Source organism: Schistocerca cancellata, chromosome 1, assembly GCF_023864275.1.
Source record: "Schistocerca cancellata isolate TAMUIC-IGC-003103 chromosome 1, iqSchCanc2.1, whole genome shotgun sequence".
Lineage (NCBI taxonomy): Eukaryota > Metazoa > Arthropoda > Insecta > Orthoptera > Acrididae > Schistocerca > Schistocerca cancellata.
This window is the reverse complement of record NC_064626.1, coordinates 391,035,307-391,059,875: the sequence shown is the minus strand read 5'-3', so window position 1 is coordinate 391,059,875 and position 24,569 is coordinate 391,035,307. Positions and strand designations below refer to the sequence as shown.

Below are 24,569 nucleotides of genomic sequence, written 5' to 3'. Positions count from 1 at the left end.
ATGAAGATATTGTTCCGTATGCGTAGGTTTACGATAAACACTAAGTCCTAATGTCCCATCATCCCTCCTGTAGGCCAAGACATCTAGTAACGGAAGTTACCCATCCTTTTCAGCTTCCATCGTGAAATTAACATTGGGATGCAGGCAATTAAAATATTCTAAGAAACGAACTAGAGCATGCCTCCCATGTGGCCATACCATAAACGTATCGTCGACGTATCTCCAGAAACGGAGTCACATATCTAATTATAGTTTATGAAAATGCCTGAGGATCGAGAAATAAAGTGTCACTTTCCGGAAGACTACACAAGAGAGTGGTCTTTCGTCGAGAAAGGACGTACGTTTACGATATAGACACCGTCGCATCGAACCACGGGACTGAAAAGATGTTTCCTTTAGCTGCTCAATACTTTTTTGTAACTGACGGAATCCGACAGAAGTTGTTGAAGTTTGATTCGTTGAACAACGAAACATCGGCGACAGTTGCAAAGTTTTGTGTAGACACTTTACGACAACTACGAATTCCATTTCATAAATTAATCGCATTTTGAGGAGCCAGTACCAGTACTATCTCCGGAGGGCTTCATCGACGCGGCTAGCAGAATGTGTTTCACCATATTCAAGAAGAACCAGAAAAAATGTAGAAGGAATTCGATTGCCGTTTCTCCGCAATACAACTGTCGACACTGAAATAATCGTCATGAAAATGTTCAGTTATTTTTGAATATACTCGGTAAGGACAGAGAAGCTGAAAGAATTGTGCTCACGCGTTGATGTCGATAATCAGAATCTTCTATCTCACTCAAAAACAAGATGGCTGTAGTTAACGCCCGCAGTTGAGAGAATTCGTAAGCTTTGGATTCCGTTGAAATAATGTTTTGAAGCCGAAGACAGGCCATGTAAAATAATTTCATTTTTTTTCAGCAGTCGGATCAATGAAATTTACTTCATGTTTCAGCAGTCAAACTTGGCTTTGTTTGAAAAAATATATAAAATGCGTGGAGAAGAATAAAGTCTCGATAACTGAAACAAGAAACATGTTAATAGATACTCAAAGATGTCTGGATGAAAGGAGGACTGCCAATTTTATTGGCATGCAAACCGAGATGTATTTGAACAAGTTAAAGAATGAGAACCCTAACCAATAAATAATTATTTGGTTTCGAAATTTGAGGAAGAGACAATGACTTTCTAAAACACAGCATTTTATTTCTTTGAGAAATGGGCTATTTCATTTAATAAATATCAAGTATTTGATGGGATGGCGCTCTCTGAAACCCCGGATTGGGTTATCATTCTGACTAAAAATGGTGTGAAGATTTAAGGCGGCAATTGTTTTCAGAAATATGTGTAGCTGAAGAGCTTTTTGGAAACTAAGCGTGACTCGGAAGAATGGAAATCTAAACATTCCGTGGGAAACAGCTGGATTTACTTTCTTAAGGAAACCGAAAATCCTAAACGCAAATACCAACTGCTAAAATTATGCGAGTAATTGTTTTCTATTCCCACATTTTCTATTCCCGCATTTTCTGTTCCCGTACACAACGCCACTGTTGAAAGAGTACTTTCGCTGATGTCGGCCCAGTGGACCGATGAAAGAAATCGACTACCGCCAGGGACTGGGGTATCAGTCTTAGAGTGCCAATTCAACTACGGATTGACTTGCATACAGTTTTATAAATACGTTAGAAGGGAAAAAAGACTTGCTGAAAAAGGTATAATCTTTCGAAAATTATAGTGTTCCAACTACTTCTGCTGCAACAAGTTCCATGGAATTGTGTTCTAAATAAAAATTATTTTAAATAAATTTCCTACTTCATTTATACACCCCCACTCAGTGTCCCGACGAGGTCCCAGCTAGATATTACCGTTATATCAAGTGAACCAACGATGGGACGAAAGTATTAAAGTATAATTCGCGTTTGTTGTTTTGTTTGTTACGGCTTTGCATTGACCAGCAATGACTGGTCTGACGGTCCAGCGGTGAAGCACGTGGCTGGAAACAGAGGTAGTGGTATCGAGACCGGGGAGACCACGGAAATTTTCAGTCTACCTTAATCCTAGCAATACCAACGCATTTTCCGTAACACGTAATACTGAGGGGAGGGGGGGGGGATACTTTCTAAAGGTACTGGTGTAAAAGTAGGGTACGGAACCTGAAAAGACCTTTTAGCACAATCTTAGGAACACCAACACATTTTTCGCAATGTTTACACCAAGCGGAAGGGTATTTTATGACCACCACAAAGTATTTGAGAAATAGACATTTCGATAAACATCGTTGATTTTCATTCACAACATACCTTTTAAAATTATATAGATCTGTAAGAAGCGTCCTTAACCTGAAAATACGAATAACACATTTCTTACGAAAAGTTACTTTCACTACAAGGACTTAAATGGAAGTTATTAAAAACAGTAATTTCTTGTTTCAAAATTTTAAAATACAAAATACCATGCTAGATTACGATATTTTCAAAAGGTGCTACGAGGGTTAATCTAGTCTTCACCTCTCAACGATGTTAGGAGCAGCCAGAAAGGCACGTGGTTAGAATTCCACGTTAAACTGTAGGTATCCCTTCCCAGGTTGGAAAACTGGAGTAGATTGGGAATACGCAAGTCACCGACGTGGTGCCCAATCGAGAGGCACGCGGTCATTGGGCCATAGGATTTTATTATTATTATTATTATTGTTGTTATTATTATTATTATTTATTATTACTATGGGCGGCTATATAGCAATGAAAGCAGAATCGTTATGTAGTCACAATCAATACCTTCGGAATGTGTGTCGTTCCAGTGGCTTGAACTGAATCGTACAAAGAAATAGCTACTGAATTGTATACCTTTGTAAAGTAGTATTTATCTCAATAAACGAACTGACGAGTTACGCAGCGATGAGGATGGAACAAAAAAAAAAAAAAAAAAAAAAAAAAAAGCCGGGTGCGAGTAGGATTCGCGCACCGAGGGTTCCGTCCAGACTTGATTATGAATGTAGAGACTTGATTCATTCCGGGGAACGAGAATCTCGACGGTTTTTACCTGTTGTCGACATTGATAATGGCAATATATCGGTTCCGAGGATTCCAGCATTTTCGAGAATTCCAGAATGAAATTTTCGCTCTGCAGCGAAGTGTGCGCTGATATTAAACTTCCTGGCGGATTAAAACTCTGTACTGGACCGAGAGTCGAACTAGGGGCCTTTGCATGTCGTGGACAAGTGCTCTACCAACTTTTTTTGTTTTGTTTTTGTTGATCTCATTTTGTTCTATATTGCTCGTTGAATTTGTTCGGGGCGGACGTCCGATGACACCCGTTTAGGATCTTCGTTGATCCATTCACACGAACACGCTGAGCTACCGTGCAGGCAACCAACTGAACTACCCAAGCACGACTCACGACCATTCCTAACAGCTTTACTTCCGCGAGTTGACAGAGCATGTGTCCGCGAAAGGCAAAATGTCACGAGTTCGAGTCTCAGTCCGGCACACAGTTTTAATCTGCCAGGAAGTTTCACTTTCGAGAATGTTATAATTTCAAGTTTGAGGTCAGATAACAAATGACAAGGATTTTTTTCCTTACGATATAGCTACAAATTAACAATTGTAGATTTTTTTTCTTTGGTTGTAGTGTGAAACTTAGCTTCTTGCTAAATTTGATGATTCTAGGTCAACAGAAAGAGCTCTGTAGGTTTTGATGAGTGAGTTTGCGAGTATCAAAATATATTACATGAATCTCCGTATCTTTTGAGTGCATTGACTTAGAAGTTAACGTTTATTATACTGCCGGGAGACCATGGGCCTCAATATGTGACATGAACCTCAACTTGATACGTCTACCCATTCATGAGGAACAAGATTTTGAACCGTCAGACAATAAAGTGGTCCTGTAAGGGTTCGTTTTTACCAACTGAGGTACGAACACTAAAAATGGTGAAATGGCGGAACGGGCGATGGTGATTGTAGTGGGGGGTAGGGGGAAGGGGGGGGGGCGAGAAGTCCGGTAATCGCCTCCGACGACGCTACAGCGACCGAAGATATCTAGCTTTCCTGCCTCGATTGGGATTTAAAGTGAATTCACAGTGCAATTTGAGGATAACCTCACTTCAGGATAGGCGCCCTTACTGCAAAATCTGTGTGCGGAGTGTGTCGAAAACAAATCTAAATCAAGTGAGCGTGGAAATGAGTTAAATATCTGCAAAGATCCGAAGGAACGACAACTAACGTATGAGGGAAGGAGAGAAGTGTGTGTGCTTTGGGGAGGAGAAATGATATTAAAATCACCAGGATCAAGACTTAAAGTCGAGACATCGATGGCCGAGCGGTTCTAGGCGCTACGGTCTGGAACCGCGCGACCGCGGCGGTCGCAGGTTCGAATCCTGCCTCGGGCATGGATGTGTGTGATGTCCTTAGGTTAGTTAGGTTTAAGTAGTTCTAAGTTCTAGGGGACTGATGACCTCAGATGTTAAGTCCCATAGTGCTCAGAGCCATCCGAGACATGGAAAAACCTTCATAAAAATAATTACCGGTGTAAATAAGTAAATATGAAGAAACGCACACACAGTATATAATTGTAGGTTTCACGTTTCTTAAGAGTACTAATGAAACTTTAAAACGTAAGACGGATCGATGTTTTACCTTATTAGTGTAGTTACTTGACGTAAGTAACCAGCCTTCAGAATGTTTACCTTTACTGTATTTCGAAGCGTAAGTGTCAGCAAAGAGGGCCCTTGCTTCCTCTTGGAATCTTGTTACAGATTTTCGTTATGCGTAAAAAAATTTTCGTGGACTTCTAGCAGTGGTTGTCTGGTACTGAAGCACAGATTTCACGTTGCCGGGCGCAGTGGGAAATACGTGGCTTTAGCAATCACTATGTATGTGAGAACATCAACAAAAGCAAAACAAAGATAATTGAATGTAGTCGAATTAAGTCGGGTGATGCTGAGGGAATTAGATTACAAAATGAGACACTTAAAGTAGTAAAGGAGTTTTGCTATTTGGGGAGCAAAATAACTGATGATGGTCGAAGTAGAGAGGATATAAAATGTAGACTGGCAATGGCAAGGAAAGCGTTTCTGAAGAAGAGAAATTTGTTAACATCGAGTATAGATTTAAGTGTCAGGAAGTCGTTTCTGAAAGTATTTGTATGGAGTGCAGCCTGTATGGAAGTGAAACATGGACGATAAATAGTTAAGACATGAAGAGAATCTATTCTCTTCTTGTCTTAACTATTTATCATAAGTGTCAGCAAAGAGGGCCCTTGCTTCCTCCTGGAATCTTGTTACCGATTTTCGTTATGCGTAACAAAATTTTCGAAATGTGGTGCTACAGAAGAATGCTGAAGATTAGATGGGTAGATCACATAACTAATGAGGAGATATTGAATAGAATTGGGGAGAAGAGGAGTTTGTGGCACAACTTGACCAGAAGAAGGGATCGGTTGGTAGGACATGTTCTGAGACATCAAGGGACCACCAATTCAGTACTGGAGGCCAGCGTGGAGGGTAAAAATCGTAGAGGGAGACCAAGAGATGAGTACACTAAGCAGATTCAGAGGGATGTAGGCTGCGGTAGGTACTGGGAGATGAAGAAGCTTGCACAAGATAGAGTAGCATGGAGAGCTGCATCAAACCAGTCTCGGGACAGAAGACCACAACAACAATGTATGTGAGGTGTTTTTGGTTGTCAGGCTGTTTACGAGAGCCGGCCGATGTGGCCGAGCGGTTCTAGGCGCTTCGGTCTGGAACCGCGCGACCACTACGGTCGCAGGTTCGAATCCTGCCTCGGGCATGGGTGTGTGTGATGTCCTTAGGTTAGTTAGGTTTAAGTAGTTCTAAGTTCTAGGGGACTGATGACCTCAGAAGTTAAGTACCATAGTGCTCAGAGCCATCTGAACCTTTTTTTTTTTTTTTTTTTTTTTTTTTTTTTTTTTTTACGGGAAATTAAGTTGATTGATTGATGCGGCGACAGATTATGCGCTGTTCTGCACTCAAGATAGGTGCGAAGTGTTACAGAAAAGTGTCTAAATAAATGGTGTACTGAATCTTTCCTTTGCAGCTTCCTCGCACAGTCCTTTCCAAGCTGCAGAAAGAAGCCGGTGCATCACGCACTGGCGCACAAATTCCAGCGTCAGTTCGCAGCACAATTTGAAAGTTATAGCAGCAGATTTGTCCGACACCTGTCTGCAGTTCCCGTAACGACCTCTGACTGTTGCACAACGAAACCACGACAGTGGTTTATTGTTAATCTGTAGACTTAGAAGGTCCGTGGTGGCTTATTGATTAAACATTCTGTTTTATACGGAAGCCCTATTGGGGCCAAATTCATCAGTCTAAAAAAGGGGACACCACTTTTCCGCCAGGGGAGAAGACAAGAAAGTCTGAAATTTCAAGGCCGGAGGAGGAAATTAGTCTTTAACGTTTCAACAACCACGAGGTCATTAGAGACGGAGCACAAGCTCGGATTACGGAAGGATGGAGAAGAAAGTGGCAGTGCCTTTTCGAGCGAACCATCCCGGCGTTTGCCCTAAGTGATTTAGAGCAATCACGGACAACCTGTGAAATTTCAAGGTCGGAACGATGTCCACTCCAGAATTCAGGTCCCCTCAAGCTCTAGAGCAAAGGCAGCCAAAAGGTTTTGCTCATATGCCTATTTTGACATTGCAGGGCGACACCTCAGCCCGCATCGAAAGTTGAGAGGCAGGGAAAGCTATTGCAGTGGCCACTCAAGGAGAAATTCAATTCTCACCAAACCATGGCTCTCGACAAAGCTTACCATTTAAACATTTTGAATCAACACCTTATAAGGTATCAAATTAAATATGTAAGTGAAAAAGTAAATAATACAGGGTGTCCCACTCAAACATCCCTGATTTCAATGACCCAGGAGAGAAACACCACAGTACGACAGTGAAAAATGCACCACATTGTAGAACAACTCAAAGAATTTATATTTCCGCGTCAGAAGTGCCTAGTTACGTCGCCAGAGTGCAGCATGGTCCCATGAAGTGAAAATGGCGCCTCCACAGCAGCACGTGCAAGCAGTAGTGAGGTTTGTAAAAACAAAATCGCCGATTACTGTGCAAAGAAATTATCGTCGTGTGTATGAACGTGATGCACCTGATGTGAAGAAAATTAAGGAATGGTATAGGAAGTTTCTGGCAATAGGAAGTGTTTCGAAACATTCTGGCGGTGCACGTTACGGAGTTTCAGAAGAGACAGTGGAGGACATGAGACAAACGTTTCTCAGAAGCCCACGTAAGTCAATCCGTCAAGCATCTAGGCAACCTGATGTACCTCGATCAACACTGCATCGTGTAGTTCAGCAGCGTCTTCGTGTGTGTGCTTGCAAAGTGCAAATTCTGCAACACATGACGCCGTACGAGAAACCATAGGTACTGACAACAATTTGCTGCAGATATGCTGTAGCGTATTGGTATGGATGCCAGCTTCGTGGAAAGATGTTTATTCTCAGATGAGGCAACCTTTCATCTATCAGGAAGGGTTAATAGGCATAATGTTCGAATTTGGGGTTCGCAAAATCCGCACATTGTCATTGAAGATTTTCGTGATAGCCCTAAACTAAATATCTGGTGCAGGCTAATGCATGACAGGATTTTTGGACCGTTCATCTTTGCAGAACAGTGAATGGGTCAGTGTATCTGGACATGTTAGAGCAGTTTGTGTACCCTCAGATATAAGACTTGCAACCCAACATCATTTTTCAACAAGATGGAGCTCCGCAGCATTGGTCAACGGCTGTTCGCAAGTTCCTGTATAGGAAATTTCCCAACCGTTGGATCGGACGCAGAGGACCCATTGCCTGGCCACCACGTTCACACGACAAAAGCTGCTTGATTTCTTCATGTGGGGATTCGTGAAGGATCGCATGTATGCAACCAAAGTACACGATAATCCTACATTGCGTCATCGTATAACTAATACGATTGCAGAATAACAGAGGAAATGTTACAAAGAACTTGCCAAGAAATTGAATGTAGACTCGATATTCTTCGTGCAACAAATGGTTCACATATAGAGGTGTACTGACGATAAATAAATAAATTTTTTGAGATGCTCTACAATGTGTTGCATTTTTCACTGTCGTATCTACTGTTTTTTTCCCTGTGTCTTTGAAATCAGGGAGGTTTGAATGGGACACAATAATGGAACTACTTGCATTTTTCTGAAGACTTACATGGTGACTAATTTTCCGTCCCTCTTCGGGTATTATGGCCCATGCCATTAAAATCCCATGTTTGTTCCGATTTCTGGGCACATTTTCTAGACATCCCATTGTCCTACTATCTGAAAGAATACCAAGCGACTGTAGCATATCGTTTTGAGTCAGACTCTGGTATTAGGCCAAATATAACAGAACAGAAACGGTTTTAAATAATATAAATTTATAAATTCAAAATTGTCACAAACGGGTAGAATAGCGGGTGATAGCTTTGCATAGGATAGAGTAGCATGGAGAGCTACATCAAACCATTCTCAGGACTGAAGACCACAACAACAGCTGCTTTGCATATTTAAAAGGATATAAAGGTAGTCTGATCTGTATTTTTTGCGTGATATATAGAAGTAAGTAACTCTCATTGGGGTGAACAAGTAGGCCAGTTTCACTGGAATTAGGGATCCTCAGAAGAACTATCAAACTGAAATAAATAATAAATAACTACATTTGTAGGCCAAAAGACGTTGTTTAAACATTGATATTTCACAAATCCGTACTCTTCATATAACTGAGGTGTGAAGAATAATATAAACGACTTACCTTACTTCAGACGACTCAAAAACAAAAACACGTTGTAGGTGTCGCCACCGGCGCCAACCTTGTGTGAATGCTCTGGAAAGCTAATGATTTGCATATCACAGCATCTTCTTCCTGTCGGTTAAATTTCGCGTCTGTAGCACGTCATCTTCGTGGTGTAGCAATTTTTTGTTTGTTACTGAGGAGGAAAAATAAAAGTCCTAAGAACCTCTTAACGTTAACGGACGTTTTTGCTTACTGCTATTAGTTGCTAGCAGCATATTATTAGTAAATATGGCTGGGAACCGCGGGCCACACGGAAACCTGATTCGGGCTGCACGCGGCCCGCGTTCCGCAATTTGACGACCACTGCTCTGTGGGATGCAGCAGGGTGCCACGTGCAGCCACACAGCTACAAGTTGTGCAGGTCTGACGGCGTGGCTGCCCAATAACGTGACAAACTGCAGAGGATAGCTTTGGGATGCCTCCCACATTGACTGGTCGTATACTGGCCCAGAGTTACGCTATACCCAATCGGCCCAAAGTGTAGCTTACAAAACACATTTTGATTAACTTTATGTATGCCAGTCTACATTAAAATTAAAGGAAACGAAAGATTGCAATATACCCAGTAACATTATCATCTGTAGACTTCTGTACGCAAACTAATTTTATGTCATGTTTCCATTTCGAGGAACATTAATGTGGCACTTTTGTTGGCAATTTTCGTTGATATTCTACGAGATTTTCTGTCATTCCGATTCTTTTAAATTTCTGATTTTTAATTTTCAGTGTCACCATAACACAACTGGAATAATAAAATTTTTTATGATTATTTTCTAGCTATATTTTGTAATTCTTTGAGTACCCTAGATTTAATCATATGATGGTACAGTTTTATGATAGTTAAAATATAAAAAGATGTTCTTTGCACATGGTATTGAAATATGCCCAGTAATTAGTATCGAAGTAATCTACCTTAAGAGTACAAACTGGATAACTATCAACTGTTAGAGATCAAATAAGTTTTACATGCATGCTGTCCCGTTAGTTCCTGGAACTGGACACTTACAGAATCATTGTGTAAAAAATGAAAGTGTTAGAATCTTGTCCCTTCTAGCATAAATTTCTGCGGTCACCCATGTTTCAATACAGAAACATGGTGTATAAATTACTTATCAGTCGTATTTCCACTGACTGGCTAAGTTGAGAATGTTGGCAGGCGTTATGCACATACCTAAGTCATCTTTCTGTCACGTTGCGTTTCACATTAGAAACGAGCATATGAGAGAGCGCCAAGAGCGGTGACCCCTATGGAATAGGAATATGAAAAGAAGTCGTAGCAAGTCTATGAGAAAAGTTGGATCACTGTTCAGGAAACAGCGGCGTGATGGTAAGAGCCACTTGACTGCTTTCGAAACCTATAGTTCGCGCATGCTCTAAGGCGTCTCTTAGTTTATCGGCTGACTGCGACCATCAGGAGAACGGTATTCCAGCTTTCCAGCTTCCTTCATTAGCGCCATCGACGCGTTTATAAGCTCATTTTGGAACTTTCATGTACTCGACCATTTTATAAGTGAATACGTATTATGTTACTGTTAACAGTGCCCAAAATTCGTTACATTTGGCGTCCAGCATAATGGTTTCGAGGAACGGTTTGTGACTCCACTAAACATTGGGACTCCTACGAAAATCGGGACACAACGATTACCTGGCGGTCTCTACCTCTCCCACAAATATGTACGATTAATTTTGTGATAGCCGGGAACAATAGTACAGTTGATGCACGTGAGAGGCGGGTTGGGATGAGTGCGGCCTAGTGGTGCGTGTTGTGTTGCAGGCTCCTTCTTCGCACACAGCGGCCTCTTGGCCCGCCAGCAGCAGCACGCGGCCGAGATGGAGGAGGCCATGACGGACGAGCAGCACCAGTTTTACGGCGAGTACTTCAAACGCTATCAGGTCAGTTGCCAGCAAACGTTCCAAGCCGTCTCTTAGTTTCTGGACAGACTGTCAAAAACAGCAATGTTGACCACGTAAGTGTCCTATAGCTTTTTTGGAGCCTATATATTATTTTCCAAAGCATGACGAACAAGTTAAAATTTTGTATTTGTGTGGATCCACAGCCACCAGATGCTTAATAAATGTAAACATGGTCCATAGTAGGCTGTAATGTGATTTTTTATTTATCTCGAAATTAATTAATTGCACGATTAAATAAAAAAACACATTACAGCCTACTACGGACCATGTTTACGGTTATTAGACATGACAAAGTTGATTTGTCATAGCATTCGTCATTCTTCATGTAAAGACCAACACTTTCTTGTGGTTCACAGACATGACATTCGTACTCGAACTTCTTATTTGTTAATCTCACCACTGGTGAAACTAACTTTGTTGACTTCCTGATTCTCTCTGTTTCGTCCCACTGCCTTGAACTTCTTTTCTTATTCTTTGTTTCTGTTCAACTTTCTTTGTAGCTCCCCCTTATCTTGTTGTTTATTTTCTCTTTCTCTTCCTATTTTTCTGTCACACTGCCTCTTCTTCATTCTCTTTCTCCCTTTCCACATTGTTCTCTCTCTCTTTTCTTGTTATTCTTTCTCTCCCTGACCGAGCGGGGTGGCGCAGTGGTTAGACACTGGACTCGCATTCGGGAGGACGACGGTTCAATCCCGCGTCCGGCCATCCTGATTTAGGTTTTCCGTGATTTCCCTAAATCACTCCAGGCAAATGCCGGGATGGTTCCTCTGAAAGGGCACGGCCGACTTCCTTCCCAATCCTTCCCTAATCCGATGAGACCGATGACCACGCTGTCTGGTCTCCTTCCCCAAACCAACCAACCAACCTTTCTCTCCCTGTTCTTCATTCTGTATCTCTCCAAATTGTTTCTCTGTTTCCCTCTTCTTCATTCTTTCTGTTGCACATTGTTTTCTCACTCTTTCTTCCTGTCTTTCTTTTTCTTCTTCTTCTTCTTCTTCATTCTCTCTCTCTCACTATCTCTCTTGATAACTGTTTCTCCTTCTTCAGCCGGCCGCGGTGGCCGTGCGGTTCTAGGCGCTTCAGTCCAGAACCGCGGGACTGCTACGGTCGCAGGTTCGAATCCTGCCTCGGGCATATATGTGTGTGATGTCCTTAGGTTAGTTAGGTTTAAGTAGTTCTAAGTTCTAGGGGACTGATGACCTAAGATGTTAAGTCCCATAGTGCTCAGAGCCATTTGAACCATTTTTCTCCTTCTTCTATATTATTATTCTCTATCTTGCCCATTGTTTGTCCCTCTCTTATTTTCAAGGGACTCATATTCGAAAAAATGATATTGCTAATCTATGTCCATTTATCCTCCTTTAGATTTTCCATAATTTCCCTAAATCGTTCAAGAAAAATGCTCCCTGAAAGGGCACAGTGGATTTCATTCCCCAGCATTGAAACATTCTGAACTTGTGATCTGTCTATAATGACGTCGATGTTTATGGGATGTTAAACTCTAATCTTACTTGTATTATTTTCTTTAATTCTATCTATTCTCTTTCTCTTCATATTTTCTTTCTTTTCATTTTTCTCCATTTTCCTTTACTCTTCTGTACTTTTCGTTTTGCATTTTATTTCTTTCTCATCCTTTATTTTCTTGCTCCGTAGTTCGATACTCTCCCTCCCTACCTCCCTCTCTCTCTCTCTCTCTCTCTCTCACTCTCTCTCTCTCTCTCTCTCTCTCTCTCTCTCTCTCTCTCTCTCTCTCTCTCTCCCCCCCTACTTTTATTTCTCTCTCTCTCTCTCTCTCTCTCTCTCTACTTTTATTTGTCCCTCTTCTTATCCCTTCGTTTTTTCCTTATTTATCTTCACATTTTTCTCCCTCATTAGCGTTTCTCCCCTACTTTACACTTTGTTTCTGCAGTTGGATAAGTCGCACACAGATATTAGTAATTGTATCGACTGTCTGTCAGGCGTACCTGCGGCCGCTGGGCGATGCGTGCGCGTGCAGCGCGGAGTCGCCGTCTGCGGTGCCGGACGCGGGCATCAATGCGGCGCTGGACTCTGCGCTGGCGTTGGTCTCCCCGCAAGCGGTATACGAGCGCGCACCGCTGCGCTACCGCGTCTACCACACGCTGTGCCGCATCTCACCCTCTACCGCCCTGCGCGACGCCCTCGTGCGACGCTTCGTGGGGCTGCCGTCCTGGAAACTCGGTACTCCCTCTGCCAACTACACCACCTGACTTCGATCTCTGTTCCTCTAAGATGTCACGTTCCACTGCCAGTGCCTTTACGAATTTCTACAGTCAAGGTTGTCACAGATTATGATGACGAAGATGACTATTTTTTTGTAACATGTAAAAACAGCTGAAAATAAAATGTCACTGACCTTACAGTAATCACAACAAGCAACAATTTTTGTTCTATATTTCGGCTTCTTCCTCTTCTATACTCTGACTTAAATTAGGTGGCCTCTGACGTTATAGGTCCAAAGCTGACCACCACATTGTTCCGCTCCCCGTGGCGATAGATAATCGCTTTTGATCTTCGTCTCCTACCAAAAAGGCAAAAGAAAAAACCCATATTCACGTCTGATGGAGACCTCTATTATGTCTGTAAGCATTTCATAACTCTGTTCTTTAATTAAGCCACAGCTGTGCTAATTATTTTGAAACTGAAGGAATTTTTCCGATTGTGACACAGCCTCAAACCAATCACGACATATGAGGTCTGTTCAGAAAATAATATAACTTTTTTAAGATTAATTTTACAGATTACTGGTATTTGTTCTCTTCAAAGCACTCCCCCCCCCCCTTTCTCCCCTGCAATCGCGCACTTTTCCCAGCGGTGTTTCCTCTGTGCTGCACTTGCGGATAACTTCATTGGAGAACAGTTAGTGGTTTTTGCCACAAAACCAACGAATTGACAAAGTTGAGTGTGCAGGAGCATTTTAGTGGTGCGAGGGCCATGAGTCGCCTCGCCACAGCTCTGGTCTCTTTTTGCGGATTTTTTCAGGTAACAGTTGAAAAACTCTCCTGAACATCTGAGTCACCAGGTGAGGTAAAAGACTTTCTTCGTAGAATATCATCAATTGATTGTCCACTTTCAGACCTTGGAAACCATTTTTAACATTGTATGAGACCCAGAGCGTGATCTCATAAGCTTGTTTCAAAAGTTGAAATGCTTCTGTAAAAGTTTTCCCCAGTTTCACGCAAAATTTTGTGAATCTTTGTTCCGGGAAATCGCACATTTCAAAAATCACTACTAACACTTAAAACATGTTGCACTCAGATGACGATATCGCGAAAAGTAAACAAGGTATCAACTCTCCAAAAACGAGTGGTTACATAGAAGATAATAGGCAAAGCAGTGCTGCCAACCGCATGTCACTAAATATCTCTGTTGGCGCGTAATTCAAAATGTTCGGTTATTTTCTGAACAGAACTCGTATTTTGAAAACTACCAAAGTCAATGAAATACTTATTTCGTTATCAAAATTTCTCATTCGGCAACGGATGTTGCTTTTGATATATAAATTTCGGAAAGGGTCGTTTGTTTACAGTTTTGTCGTGAAACGTCCCCTTTGAACAATTTATACACAAGACTGTGCTTAAACTGACACACAATATTTTTAGCGCAACGCAATCTGCCTATCAAAGATCCCTGCAAAAGAATGGCCCTGAGTAACATTAAACTATACCTTTCAAAAATCACTTACCTCACAAAAATCTTCATTACTCGAACTACTGCAATACAGCGAGCGCCACTACTGCCAGCTAAATAAAAGATTCAAACTACGGAAGGCACTAACTACTGATAGGGATAGTTAGCAAATGAAAGATTTTAATAGAGAACAAACACTGTATTTACCTTAATAATCATAATATATATAGCAGTTCAATTTCAAAACTTCCGCCATCTCTCTCCTCACATCCACCACTGCTGGCGGCTCACCTCCAACTGCGCAACGCTACGCGCTGTTCACATCCAGCTGCCGCTCTACAATGGCAGACAACAATGCAAACTAGCCACAGACTGCACACAGCACAGCCAGTGATTTTCATACAGAGAGCGCTACGTGGCGGCGGCGTTACCAATATAAGAACCTAAACAGCCTACTTACAGTCGACATTTAACTCGGTACAAGTATGAAGTTCAAACTCTCTCTTCTATAAAAATCACGTATGGTATAAATGTCTACAGTGCCTTCCCCATGTCCCTTTTGCGACTGCCTTCAGCGCACAACTAAACGTTACACCAGTCTCCTGCTGCAGCCTCTCACTGAGAACTGGCAGCGACAATGCTTCGCGCAGAGCAAGTGGCAGCTTTGTGGGAGCTCACAGTGCCAGCCTCCCAATGGTGTGCTGCTGGTGGCAACAGCCCAGTCCACTAGCTATCAAGTGGCAACTACTTTAAGGCGGAATGTACTGGTAGTAGCGGAAGCTACGGTAATGAAACAGCTAAAAAATGACTTCTATAAATTGCTTTGTTTTTCTTTCAAGAGAAAATCTCTTTCTCAGCACTCTTTCGATATGGCCCCTGTGTAATGCAGGTTCTTAGTGCAGCTGAACAGAGCGCGTTGCAGCTCCAGTCAACAGGACAGGGCAACACAGTCTGAGTGCACTTACTTGTTTAGTTTATCAGTGTGCTTCGAAGAGTCATGTCGAACGAATACTGCGCCTGTATTGAATTTTGCGGCAAGGAGTGTTGTCAGCACTGGAAGTAGCCTGGCGAATCAGCGCAGCCGGCCGGAGTGGCCGTGCGGTTCTAGGCGCTACAGTCTGGAACCGAGCGACCGCTACGGTCGCAGGTTCAAATCCTGCCTCAGGCATGGATGTGTGCGGTGTCCGTAGGTTAGTTAGGTTTAATTAGTTCTAAGCTCTAGGCGACTGATGACCTCAGAAGTTAAGTCGCATAGTGTTCAGAGCTAAATCAGCGCACACCACAGAGATATATATTCAGTCACCCGCTATCAAACAATTTAAGATGTGTCTCGTTGTAATCCTCCACGGTCGGCAATATCAGCTGACCACTGTTACCAGCAAACTGTAGCTCACAGGTACCCAAGAAGAATGAAACAAAAGCTGCATCTTGGGAGGACTGTGCCGATCCAGAATACATGTAATCGATTCACCCTGTTTTTTTTTTCTTTTTTTTCCCTCTGGGCGTCTATTAGGACCAACAGTATTAACTCCCTAGCAGAGTGGATCGTGGCATGCAAAGAATGGGAACACCTGCAATCGCTGCAATGGAACGTTTTTATTTATTTATTTTTCGTAACTGTTTCACTTCTATTTTCAGGTTTTCGAGATAGCACAAATGATTTCAGTAGTTGATGGCGGTGGACTCTTTCAAAGTGGAGTCCATTTAGGTCTTTACATAGGCCCATCTACAATCGTTTCTTTCACTACGCGAAACGTTTCCGCGCGGCACTTTCCGTGAAGCTAAGCAGCTGTTCTGCAGTAACCAGAATAAATCTCTCATTCTGCAGCGCAGTGTGCGCTGCTATAAAAATTCGCGGCAGAGTAAACCTGTGTACTGGATGTATCCGAACCCAGAACTTTGTCTGTTCCGAGTTCGTCCAATCGAGTTTTAATTTATCATGAAATTACAGCGCAGAAGTATTTGACTTTACCTGTTACACCATCGCAAAATGAATCTATTTTAAAGGAGAGCAGATTTCAGGAAACAGAAAAAAGCAACACGAGTTCATTTCAGAAAATGAGATGGACGTTCAAGGATCTTGTTTCTGCTAGACAATGGTTACTTAAAGATAAAGTATTGTGGGCGCCGTTGTCCCGGGGCGAAATTCGTCTGCAACTGATGTTGCTTCTGACACTTCATGTAGTCTTTTCCAGAATTTGTTTGTAAGATTTTGGGTTACTTCTTTACTGAGCCATATTTATCCAAAATCATATTCTGGATGTCACAGAAACTAATAAATATTCCTTTGAACATTGAACGACTTACAGGGGGTGGATAAAAAGTGTGGAAGCACCAAAAACGCAAAATATTATGAAGCATGATACGAAGTAGGAAACCACGTAGATATTCAAAACAGCTTCCATTCATCGCGGAGTGGATAAATAAAAGTTCTGTATGGTTTTCAAGGGACTCTTGTACCATGCAAAATGGTGCAAATTGAGGCAACGACAAAGACTCGATAATACTGAGATCGAGTTATTGTGGTGGCCAGGGGAGATGCTATAATTCATCGTCGTGCTCACAAAACCAACCCTGGACGACTCGATCTGTGTGAACATCGGCGCTGTCGTCTTAGAACCTATCGCCATTGGGGAAGAAACATTGTGCCATGGGATGACCCCGATCAGTAAAAATTTGCAGCAATGGAACCTTGCAGAGTACTTTATGGGGTCCACGGAATACCATGATATCGCTGCCGAAATCGTCACTAGACCCACGCCGTGTTTCATTTTTGGGACGTAAACTCAGCCAGAAGTTAGGAACAAGTGTGAAACAAGACACAGCAGACCAAATGAAATTCTTCCACTGCTCCGTAGCCCAGGTCTTGTGGCTTCGGCCCCATGTTTCCCTGTTACCGGCATTTGCGTCACTGAGAGGTTGTAACAATGGAAAATTGTACTGAAATGCATGAGGATCTGCAGCGAATTGACGCATGGTGCAAGGAATGGCAATTGAATCTCAATGTAGACAAGTGTAATGTGCTGCGAATATACAGAAAGATAGATCCTTTATCATTTAGCTACAAAATAGCAGGTCAGCAACTGGAAGCAGTTAATACCATAAATTATCTGGGAGTACGCATTAGGAGTGATTTAAAATGGAATGATCATATAATGTTGATCGTCGGTCAAGCAGATGCCAGACTGAGATTCATTGGAAGAATCCTAAGGAAATGCAATCCGAAAACAAAGGAAGTAGGTTACAGTACGCTTGTTCGCCCACTGCTTGAATACTGCTCAGCAGTGTGGGATCCGTACCAGATAGGGTTGATAGAAGAGATAGAGAAGATCCAACGGAGAGCAGCGCGCTTCGTTACAGGATCATTTAGTAATCGCGAAAGCGTTACGGAGATGATAGATAAACTCCAGTGGAAGACTCTGCAGGAGAGACGCTCAGTAGCTCGGTACGGGCTTTTATTGAAGTTTCGAGAACATACCTTCACCGAAGAGTCAAGCAGTATATTGCTCCCTCCTACGTATATCTCGCGAAGAGACCATGAGGATAAAATCAGAGAGATTAGAGCCCACACAGAGGCATACCGACAATCCTTCTTTCCACGAACAATACGAGACTGGAATAGAAGGGAGAACCGATAGAGGTACGGAAGGTACCCTCCGCCACACACCGTCAGGTGGCTTGCGGAGTATGGATGTAGATTTAGATGTAGACTGATGAGTGGCTTAGTTCCAGCTCACCCTGCACTTCCCTGCTTCTGGAGCTCCCCTCATGTTGTTTTGGTGATAACAGGATTCACGAATGCGACATTCAGCTCTGCACTGACTTTTGCTGATGTCGCCCTCTTACATTTAGTCACAATCCTCTTCAATGACTGTGTGCCACGGTCAATCAACACATACTTTCGTAAGCGTTGTGTCATAGCGGGTGATGTTTCTTCGCTTTCCCTGCATGCCGTATAAATCTTCGATTCGGCGCCTCTTGAAACACGAAACATTTCAGACATCTTGGTTACGGAAGTACCCACAGCACGAGCACCTAAATTTGCGCGAGTTCGAAATCACTTAGCTCCGACATAATGCTCTCACGACTGGACGGAACACTGCTCTGATCACGGCTGACACATGCAACATATTGGGGACATTGCACAGGTACCGCTCATGGTCGAGTACAACGGCGCAACCAGCAGGCTTGGCTAGCGTCTACATTTAGTAAATCGTCTTCACGGGTTTGCCGCCGGATCACTTTGTGCAAATTCCACAATATTTTCTCGGAGCAGCTGTCCGACATCTTTAGCTACGACGTACAGTCGTACCTAGCCACCAGCAAGGTCGAAAGATGTCGGGCAGTTGCTCCGAGAAAATACTGTGGAATTTGCACAACGTGATCCGGCGGCAAACCCGTGAAGACGATTTACAACATATCCGCCGGGAAAGCTTGAAGAGTCACATCTGTATTTATGTACAAACATACATTGCTCGCGCTGCTTCCGTGCTTTTGTCCAACACCTGTATGTGTGCTTTCTTCGGCAGACGATAATTTCTAATCGACACGCTGCCTGCCGCCTGCTCTCTGGATCGTACGTAAAGTAGAACTATGTGCTACGCTGTTTAATAATATTGTTTTAAATGTTATCAATAATAAATCGAAAATTTGAGATACATAACTATCTTAACATTTGTTTGATTACAAATGTTATTTTTGAGGTTAAATATTTCTAACTGGATTTGGCGTTATAGTAGTAACAAATGGAGCAGAGCGTAGTCGTTGCCGACATAATGATTGTTACGCGTAGTGACGCCGTGCTGGTAGTTTTTGCGGTTGAGTATGATGGTTTATAATCAAAACTGGTAGCGAAAAATTGGTTCATCTCACATTCTGTCGGTATTTTCAGCACTTCTTCTTTTCCTTTTCCCATTTTTCTACTGGGTCAGCATTGTTACTGGGCTGTGTCAAATGCTAGTGGTAGAGGTCTGACGCCCTCGCTGACACCACCACTCTCCCCAGGACGTAATCCGTGTACCCCCGCTGTCTGCATCTAGAGTAAATATCCTGTGCAAGCGCGAAATCGTTTTCTAAAAGTTTGCGAAGCGTGTATCGGAGGCGGAACGCGGGAACCAATCCGGTATTTACATAGTGGGGTGTCAGAAACCGCCTAAAAGACACATCCAGGCTGGCCGACTCACCAGCCACCGTCGTTCATCAGCTGGGCGGATTCGGTGCGGGCTGGCGCGTCTCCCCATGCGTCTGAGGCGGCCGCTTTAACGCGCTCGTCTATCCGGGCGGGGGAGTTTTCGATGCGATTTTCTTTAAATCTCTGACAACTGCGGAGCACCGCTTATGGAAAACGTTATATAAATGAACTCATATACGTGACGGGATGGAGAGAGTGTATAACCACTAATGTGGTAAAAGCGTGACGAAGGAGGACGTTTACTTGACTATATACAATTTATACTGGAACGTTCTATATCCTTGATGATCTCTTTCTGTGTATCTATGACAGTAAAAGTCTCTCTATCTATATCTCTGCGTGAAGTGGCTGAAACATTCCCATGTGATGTTGGTTACTTGTTACTATTTTCGCAACTGTAAGAACTCTAGCACAAAAAGAAAGTGCTAGACTTCTAAATGACAAACTAATAGACAGATACCTGTAAAGGAATCTGAATTCAATAAAATACGTCCATTTTTAATTTAGTACCCGCCAGGTTATGGCTCTGAACACTATGGAACTTAACATCTGAGGTCATCAGTCACCTAGAACTTAGAACTACTTAAACCTAACTAACCTAAGGACGTCACATCCATGCCCGAGGCAGGATTCGAACCTGCTACCGTAGTGGTCGCGCGGTTCCAGACTGAAGCACCTAGAACCGCTCGGCTACTCCGGCCGGCCCCGCCGATTAGCAGAGAGCGCTAATGCGCTTCTCCCTGGACTCGGGTAGGCGCACCGGTCCCGGATCGAATCTGCCCAACGGATTAACAATGAAGGGCCGGTGTGCCGGCCAGCCAGGATGTGGTTTTTAGGCGGTTTTCCACATCCTACTAGGTGAATACCGAGCTGGTCCCCACGTCCCGCCTCAGTTACACGACTCACAGACATCTGCAACACGTTCGCACTCTTTAATGATATACACTAGAAACAGACAGCTGGGTTTCATTGATTATGTTCAGGGGGAGAGGGGGGGGGGCGGGGGGTACAGGGTGAGGGTGGCGGCAGGAAGCGCCTCCAGCCACCCCTTTAAATTAACCATGCCACATCCGATTGTAAACCTGCCGACCCTGCGAAAACTGCGGGACAAAGGCAGTGTCAAAAGAAGGCATCCATTTTTAATTTAACGTGTGTTTATAGTCTTGCAGTATGGTTTCCAAGAGTTAAGTATTGACATTCGCACATCGTTTTGCTTTCCATTAACTACAGTACTTACCTGCAATCTGCTATCAAAGCTCCATTATCAACACCTCGTGAGTTGAGACCCACGCCCTTGTTTATACTTGTTCGTTTTATTTATCTATTTGGAATTCAAAATAGTCTTCGATCGTATGTGGTCTTCGTCAGATGTGTTTGTCTTACTAAACTAGTAAACGAAACATTGTAATAAATCCCATTAGACAAATAGCAACAGAAGAGTTGACAAATGATATGTTTCAAAGAATTATTAAGTGGCTCTCTGAAAATAGACTCTCCATAAATTTTGAAAAAAAATACTATATTCAGGTCTGTACAACAAATGGTCACACCAGCAACTGATTCAGCATATGAGCAGGAGTCAGTAAGTGGGGTAGAGTGCTCCAAATTTTGTGGTGCTAATAGTGATGAAAACTTGAACTGAATGAATCATGTTACTGAGCTTCTCAAACAGTTAAGTTCAGCTACTTTTTGTCTTCATACAATCGCTAATCGTGTAAATAGATGTATCAGCAACCTGACATGTCTTGCATGTTTCCAATCAATAATGTTTTAAGGAATTATTTTCTGGTGTTACTCGTCACTCAGAAAGAAAGTACTGATTGCGCAAAACCGAGCTATAAGAATAATATGTGGTGTTCAACTGCGAACGTCATATAGCTACCTCTTCAAGGTGCTTGGCATTCTAACCGCGCCATCACAATGCATGTATTGGCTGGTGAAATTCGTCGTAAATGATCCAGCACAGTTTGAGAAGAGTGATGTCCGTACTCACAACACTAGAGGGAAAAATAACATTTATTATTCGTTCTGAAAGCTGTCAGTGGCTCAGAAAGAAGTTCATTATGCAGCAACAAAGATATTTGATCACTTGCCCAATTACATAAAATGTCTGACAGGTAGCGAAGCAAGATTTAAATCTGATTTAAAATCGTTTCTCCTGGACAACTCCTTCTATTCCATTGAGGAACTTCTACTTAAAAACTGATAGCCAGTAAATAATTTAAAAAATGAAGTGTAGTTACGTGAAAAGACTAAAAATAATAATAGTGTGTTCATTAATGTTAACACTAATCACGTATACATATCCTGTGAACTGACTCATACCATATCATTTCGATAAAAGAACCGTTCAAGTGATCTATGGCACAAAAAAACTCACTGACTTGCATCCAAGATAGTACCTCCGAAAGATGCCCTGATTTAGTACCTCTAACATCAGAGTAGATAAAAGTGTTCCCAGCGCCAGGAATTCTCTGACTCGTAAGCCGTAAGACAGTTACCGAATGGGGCGGTGCAGTGGTAGGGCACTGAACTTACATTCAGCAGACAGATTTCCTGTTGCGTTCCCAAATCACTTAAGGTAAAAGCCTGGACAGTACTTTTGGAAAGCACTCGAACGATTCCCTCCCTAAGCTTCTCTGACCCGAACATATGCGCCGCCTTTAATGACTTCATCGTCAGTCGTCAACGGAACGGTAAACCTCATCTAGGTGCTATCATAAAGTATTTGGCGAAATGGTGTCTCATTGCTTACCTGCCTGAAGATGTATCTAACTTTTCCTTTTTAAGTAACTTACGAAAAGCGCCGCCACGTAAAATGTAAGACTCGTTTGGGAATCTCGCGTACCTAAACGTCCCCAAAGCCTAGCATTAACGAGTGTCTGCTATGAAGAGCTCGGAGCAAACTCTTGTCAAGCAAAGTCATAGGTAAGACGTGGAATTAGCAAGGTCCAATACTAAAAGAAAAAGATGACCCTGATAATGCTAGGTACCTGTCCAAAGGTAGTAAAAACGTTCTTATTAACTCCTCGAACTGGAGAAATACGTCTTCTTGATTGTCAGTTATAGCCAGTGTGTAGCTGAATGAGAACAGAGTCTAATCAATTTTGTATTCATTCCTTAATAATCATGTAAGAAAGACAGCGTCAGAATCACTCGTCTTGCAGGAAAAAATACACTGGTAGTTTGTGAACCGTTGCTCTCTGTTATTGCTGTTTAAAATTATGCACTACTCTTCGTTGGGAATTTAAAAGCTGTAAACGAACACGAAAGAACAAATGAAATTCCATTGAAAGTCTTACTGGTTCAAGGATAAAGAGCAGAGCAATAACCATACCACCTCGTGAATGAAACTTATGTAACTGGAGAAGTTCGAGGGGATTTTGAGTATTACGCCTCCGATGAAAGGAAGATCTGGAACTGAAAAAATTACCACACAATCTTATATCACATACAACAAAATTAGTTACAAGAGAACTTTATCAAAGAATGGAAGGGAAAATTGAAAACAGATTTGGCGAGTACCAGTTTGGTTCCAGCAGAAGCAGGGCACTGACATGGAATTTTAGCGCTACAGTTAATAGTAGATGGAAGTTTTGCGAAAAAACAAGGAAACGTGCATTGTATTTCTAAATTCTAAGGCTTTTGGCAAGTGGAATATAATAAGACGTTTTCTTAGGAAATGTGGTGTGAATTACGGGGGTGAAAGGGTAATCCATTCTTTTGAAGCGAAGGACTACTGGAAAGGTACAGGAGGCCAAAATAAAGAAGGGTGTGAGGCAAGGTTGTTCTTTCTCACCACTGGCATTTAAATTGTAAGTTGAGAAGGCAATGAGGAGTGTAAAGGACATCTGATAGTGGCTTGTCTCGAACAGAAAATCAGGACGGCGCAATTTGCTGACAACAAAGTGAACGACTATGATGAGAACCAGATCCTAACATTCGAAAACATGAATATTGAGATCAGAAAAAGGTATGACGCAAAGCTATCTTTGTATAACCGATCTGTATGGGTGAGAACCGGGGACAAAGGGGAAGACAGAAATAAAACCTTTTGAAAACTGTTGATTGTATGGATGTGTCGAGTGATAAATGAAGGCATCCTGCAACAAATCAGCGAGAAGTAATCTAATAAAGATCATAATGAAACGAAGCAGGGGATTGGTCGTGCACATATTATGATTCGAGTTATTACTAAAACTGTTGCTAAAGGGATGTTGAAGGTAAGGCCAATACATATAGGTCGGACGGTGAACAATGAGGGATGAAATGAAGACAAGCGACAGGAATAGAGGAGTGCATGAAACCGAGCGCATGAGCGAAACAAGTTCCTTTCCGCCGTGCTGACACCACTGAACGCTGACTAGAAATTTTTTCTGACAGCAGCAGGCAAGACAATAGAGACTAACCGCTGAACAATGAAATACCGAAAGTGTAGCGGTACAAAAAATTCACAAAACTCGAATGCCAGTAAAAATTTAGCTTCCGTCAAAATTCCTCAGTTAGGGTATTCGACTTGTCGAGTGAGAGTGGTCACTGTAGCGTAGCAGTAGTTTATTGCATGTAACTGACAGCATGCTTCACCCATTTCTGCTCACGAAAGCCAGTGCAGACAGGTTTGGATGTGAGAGACGCATGCTTTCACCACTGATCATTATTGTGAAACACACTAGTATGGCAAGATTCTCTCTAAAAATGGTTTGCTGACGAGAGCGAAACTGCTATTGAAAACATGAAGACCGATTGTTGTTGCGTTAACTGTTTGGAAGGAAAATATTTGTTTGTATATTTATCTGCTTTTAGTGAGAAAAACATTCTAAGATATAAAAACTTACACTTGTTTCAAAACTTGTAGGTATTAATTCTTGTTTGTAGAGGCCAGCCCGAAAGTTGAATTCCTGTCAAATCATTAATGACAAGCGTCTCGAGGCCCTCAGTAACTGGCACCAGGGAGAATTGTGAAAACTTCCCCTGTGAGGCAAATAGTCCCGGATACG

General features: G+C 42.4%; 1 protein-coding gene across 1 annotated transcript in view; it reads left to right on the top strand.

Annotated features, from left to right (window-relative positions):
• The window catches only part of LOC126175607 (D-beta-hydroxybutyrate dehydrogenase, mitochondrial-like), a 78,871-nt gene extending 65,738 nt beyond the window's left edge, over positions 1-13,133 (top strand). Inside the window, exons 4-5 of the mRNA XM_049922490.1 lie at positions 10,594-10,712; positions 12,692-13,133. Of these exons, the coding sequence (XP_049778447.1) occupies positions 10,594-10,712; positions 12,692-12,961 (389 nt within the window). The 3' untranslated portion in view covers positions 12,962-13,133. The remainder of the gene's footprint in view (positions 1-10,593; positions 10,713-12,691) is intronic.
• The last annotated feature ends 11,436 nt before the right edge of the window (positions 13,134-24,569 follow it).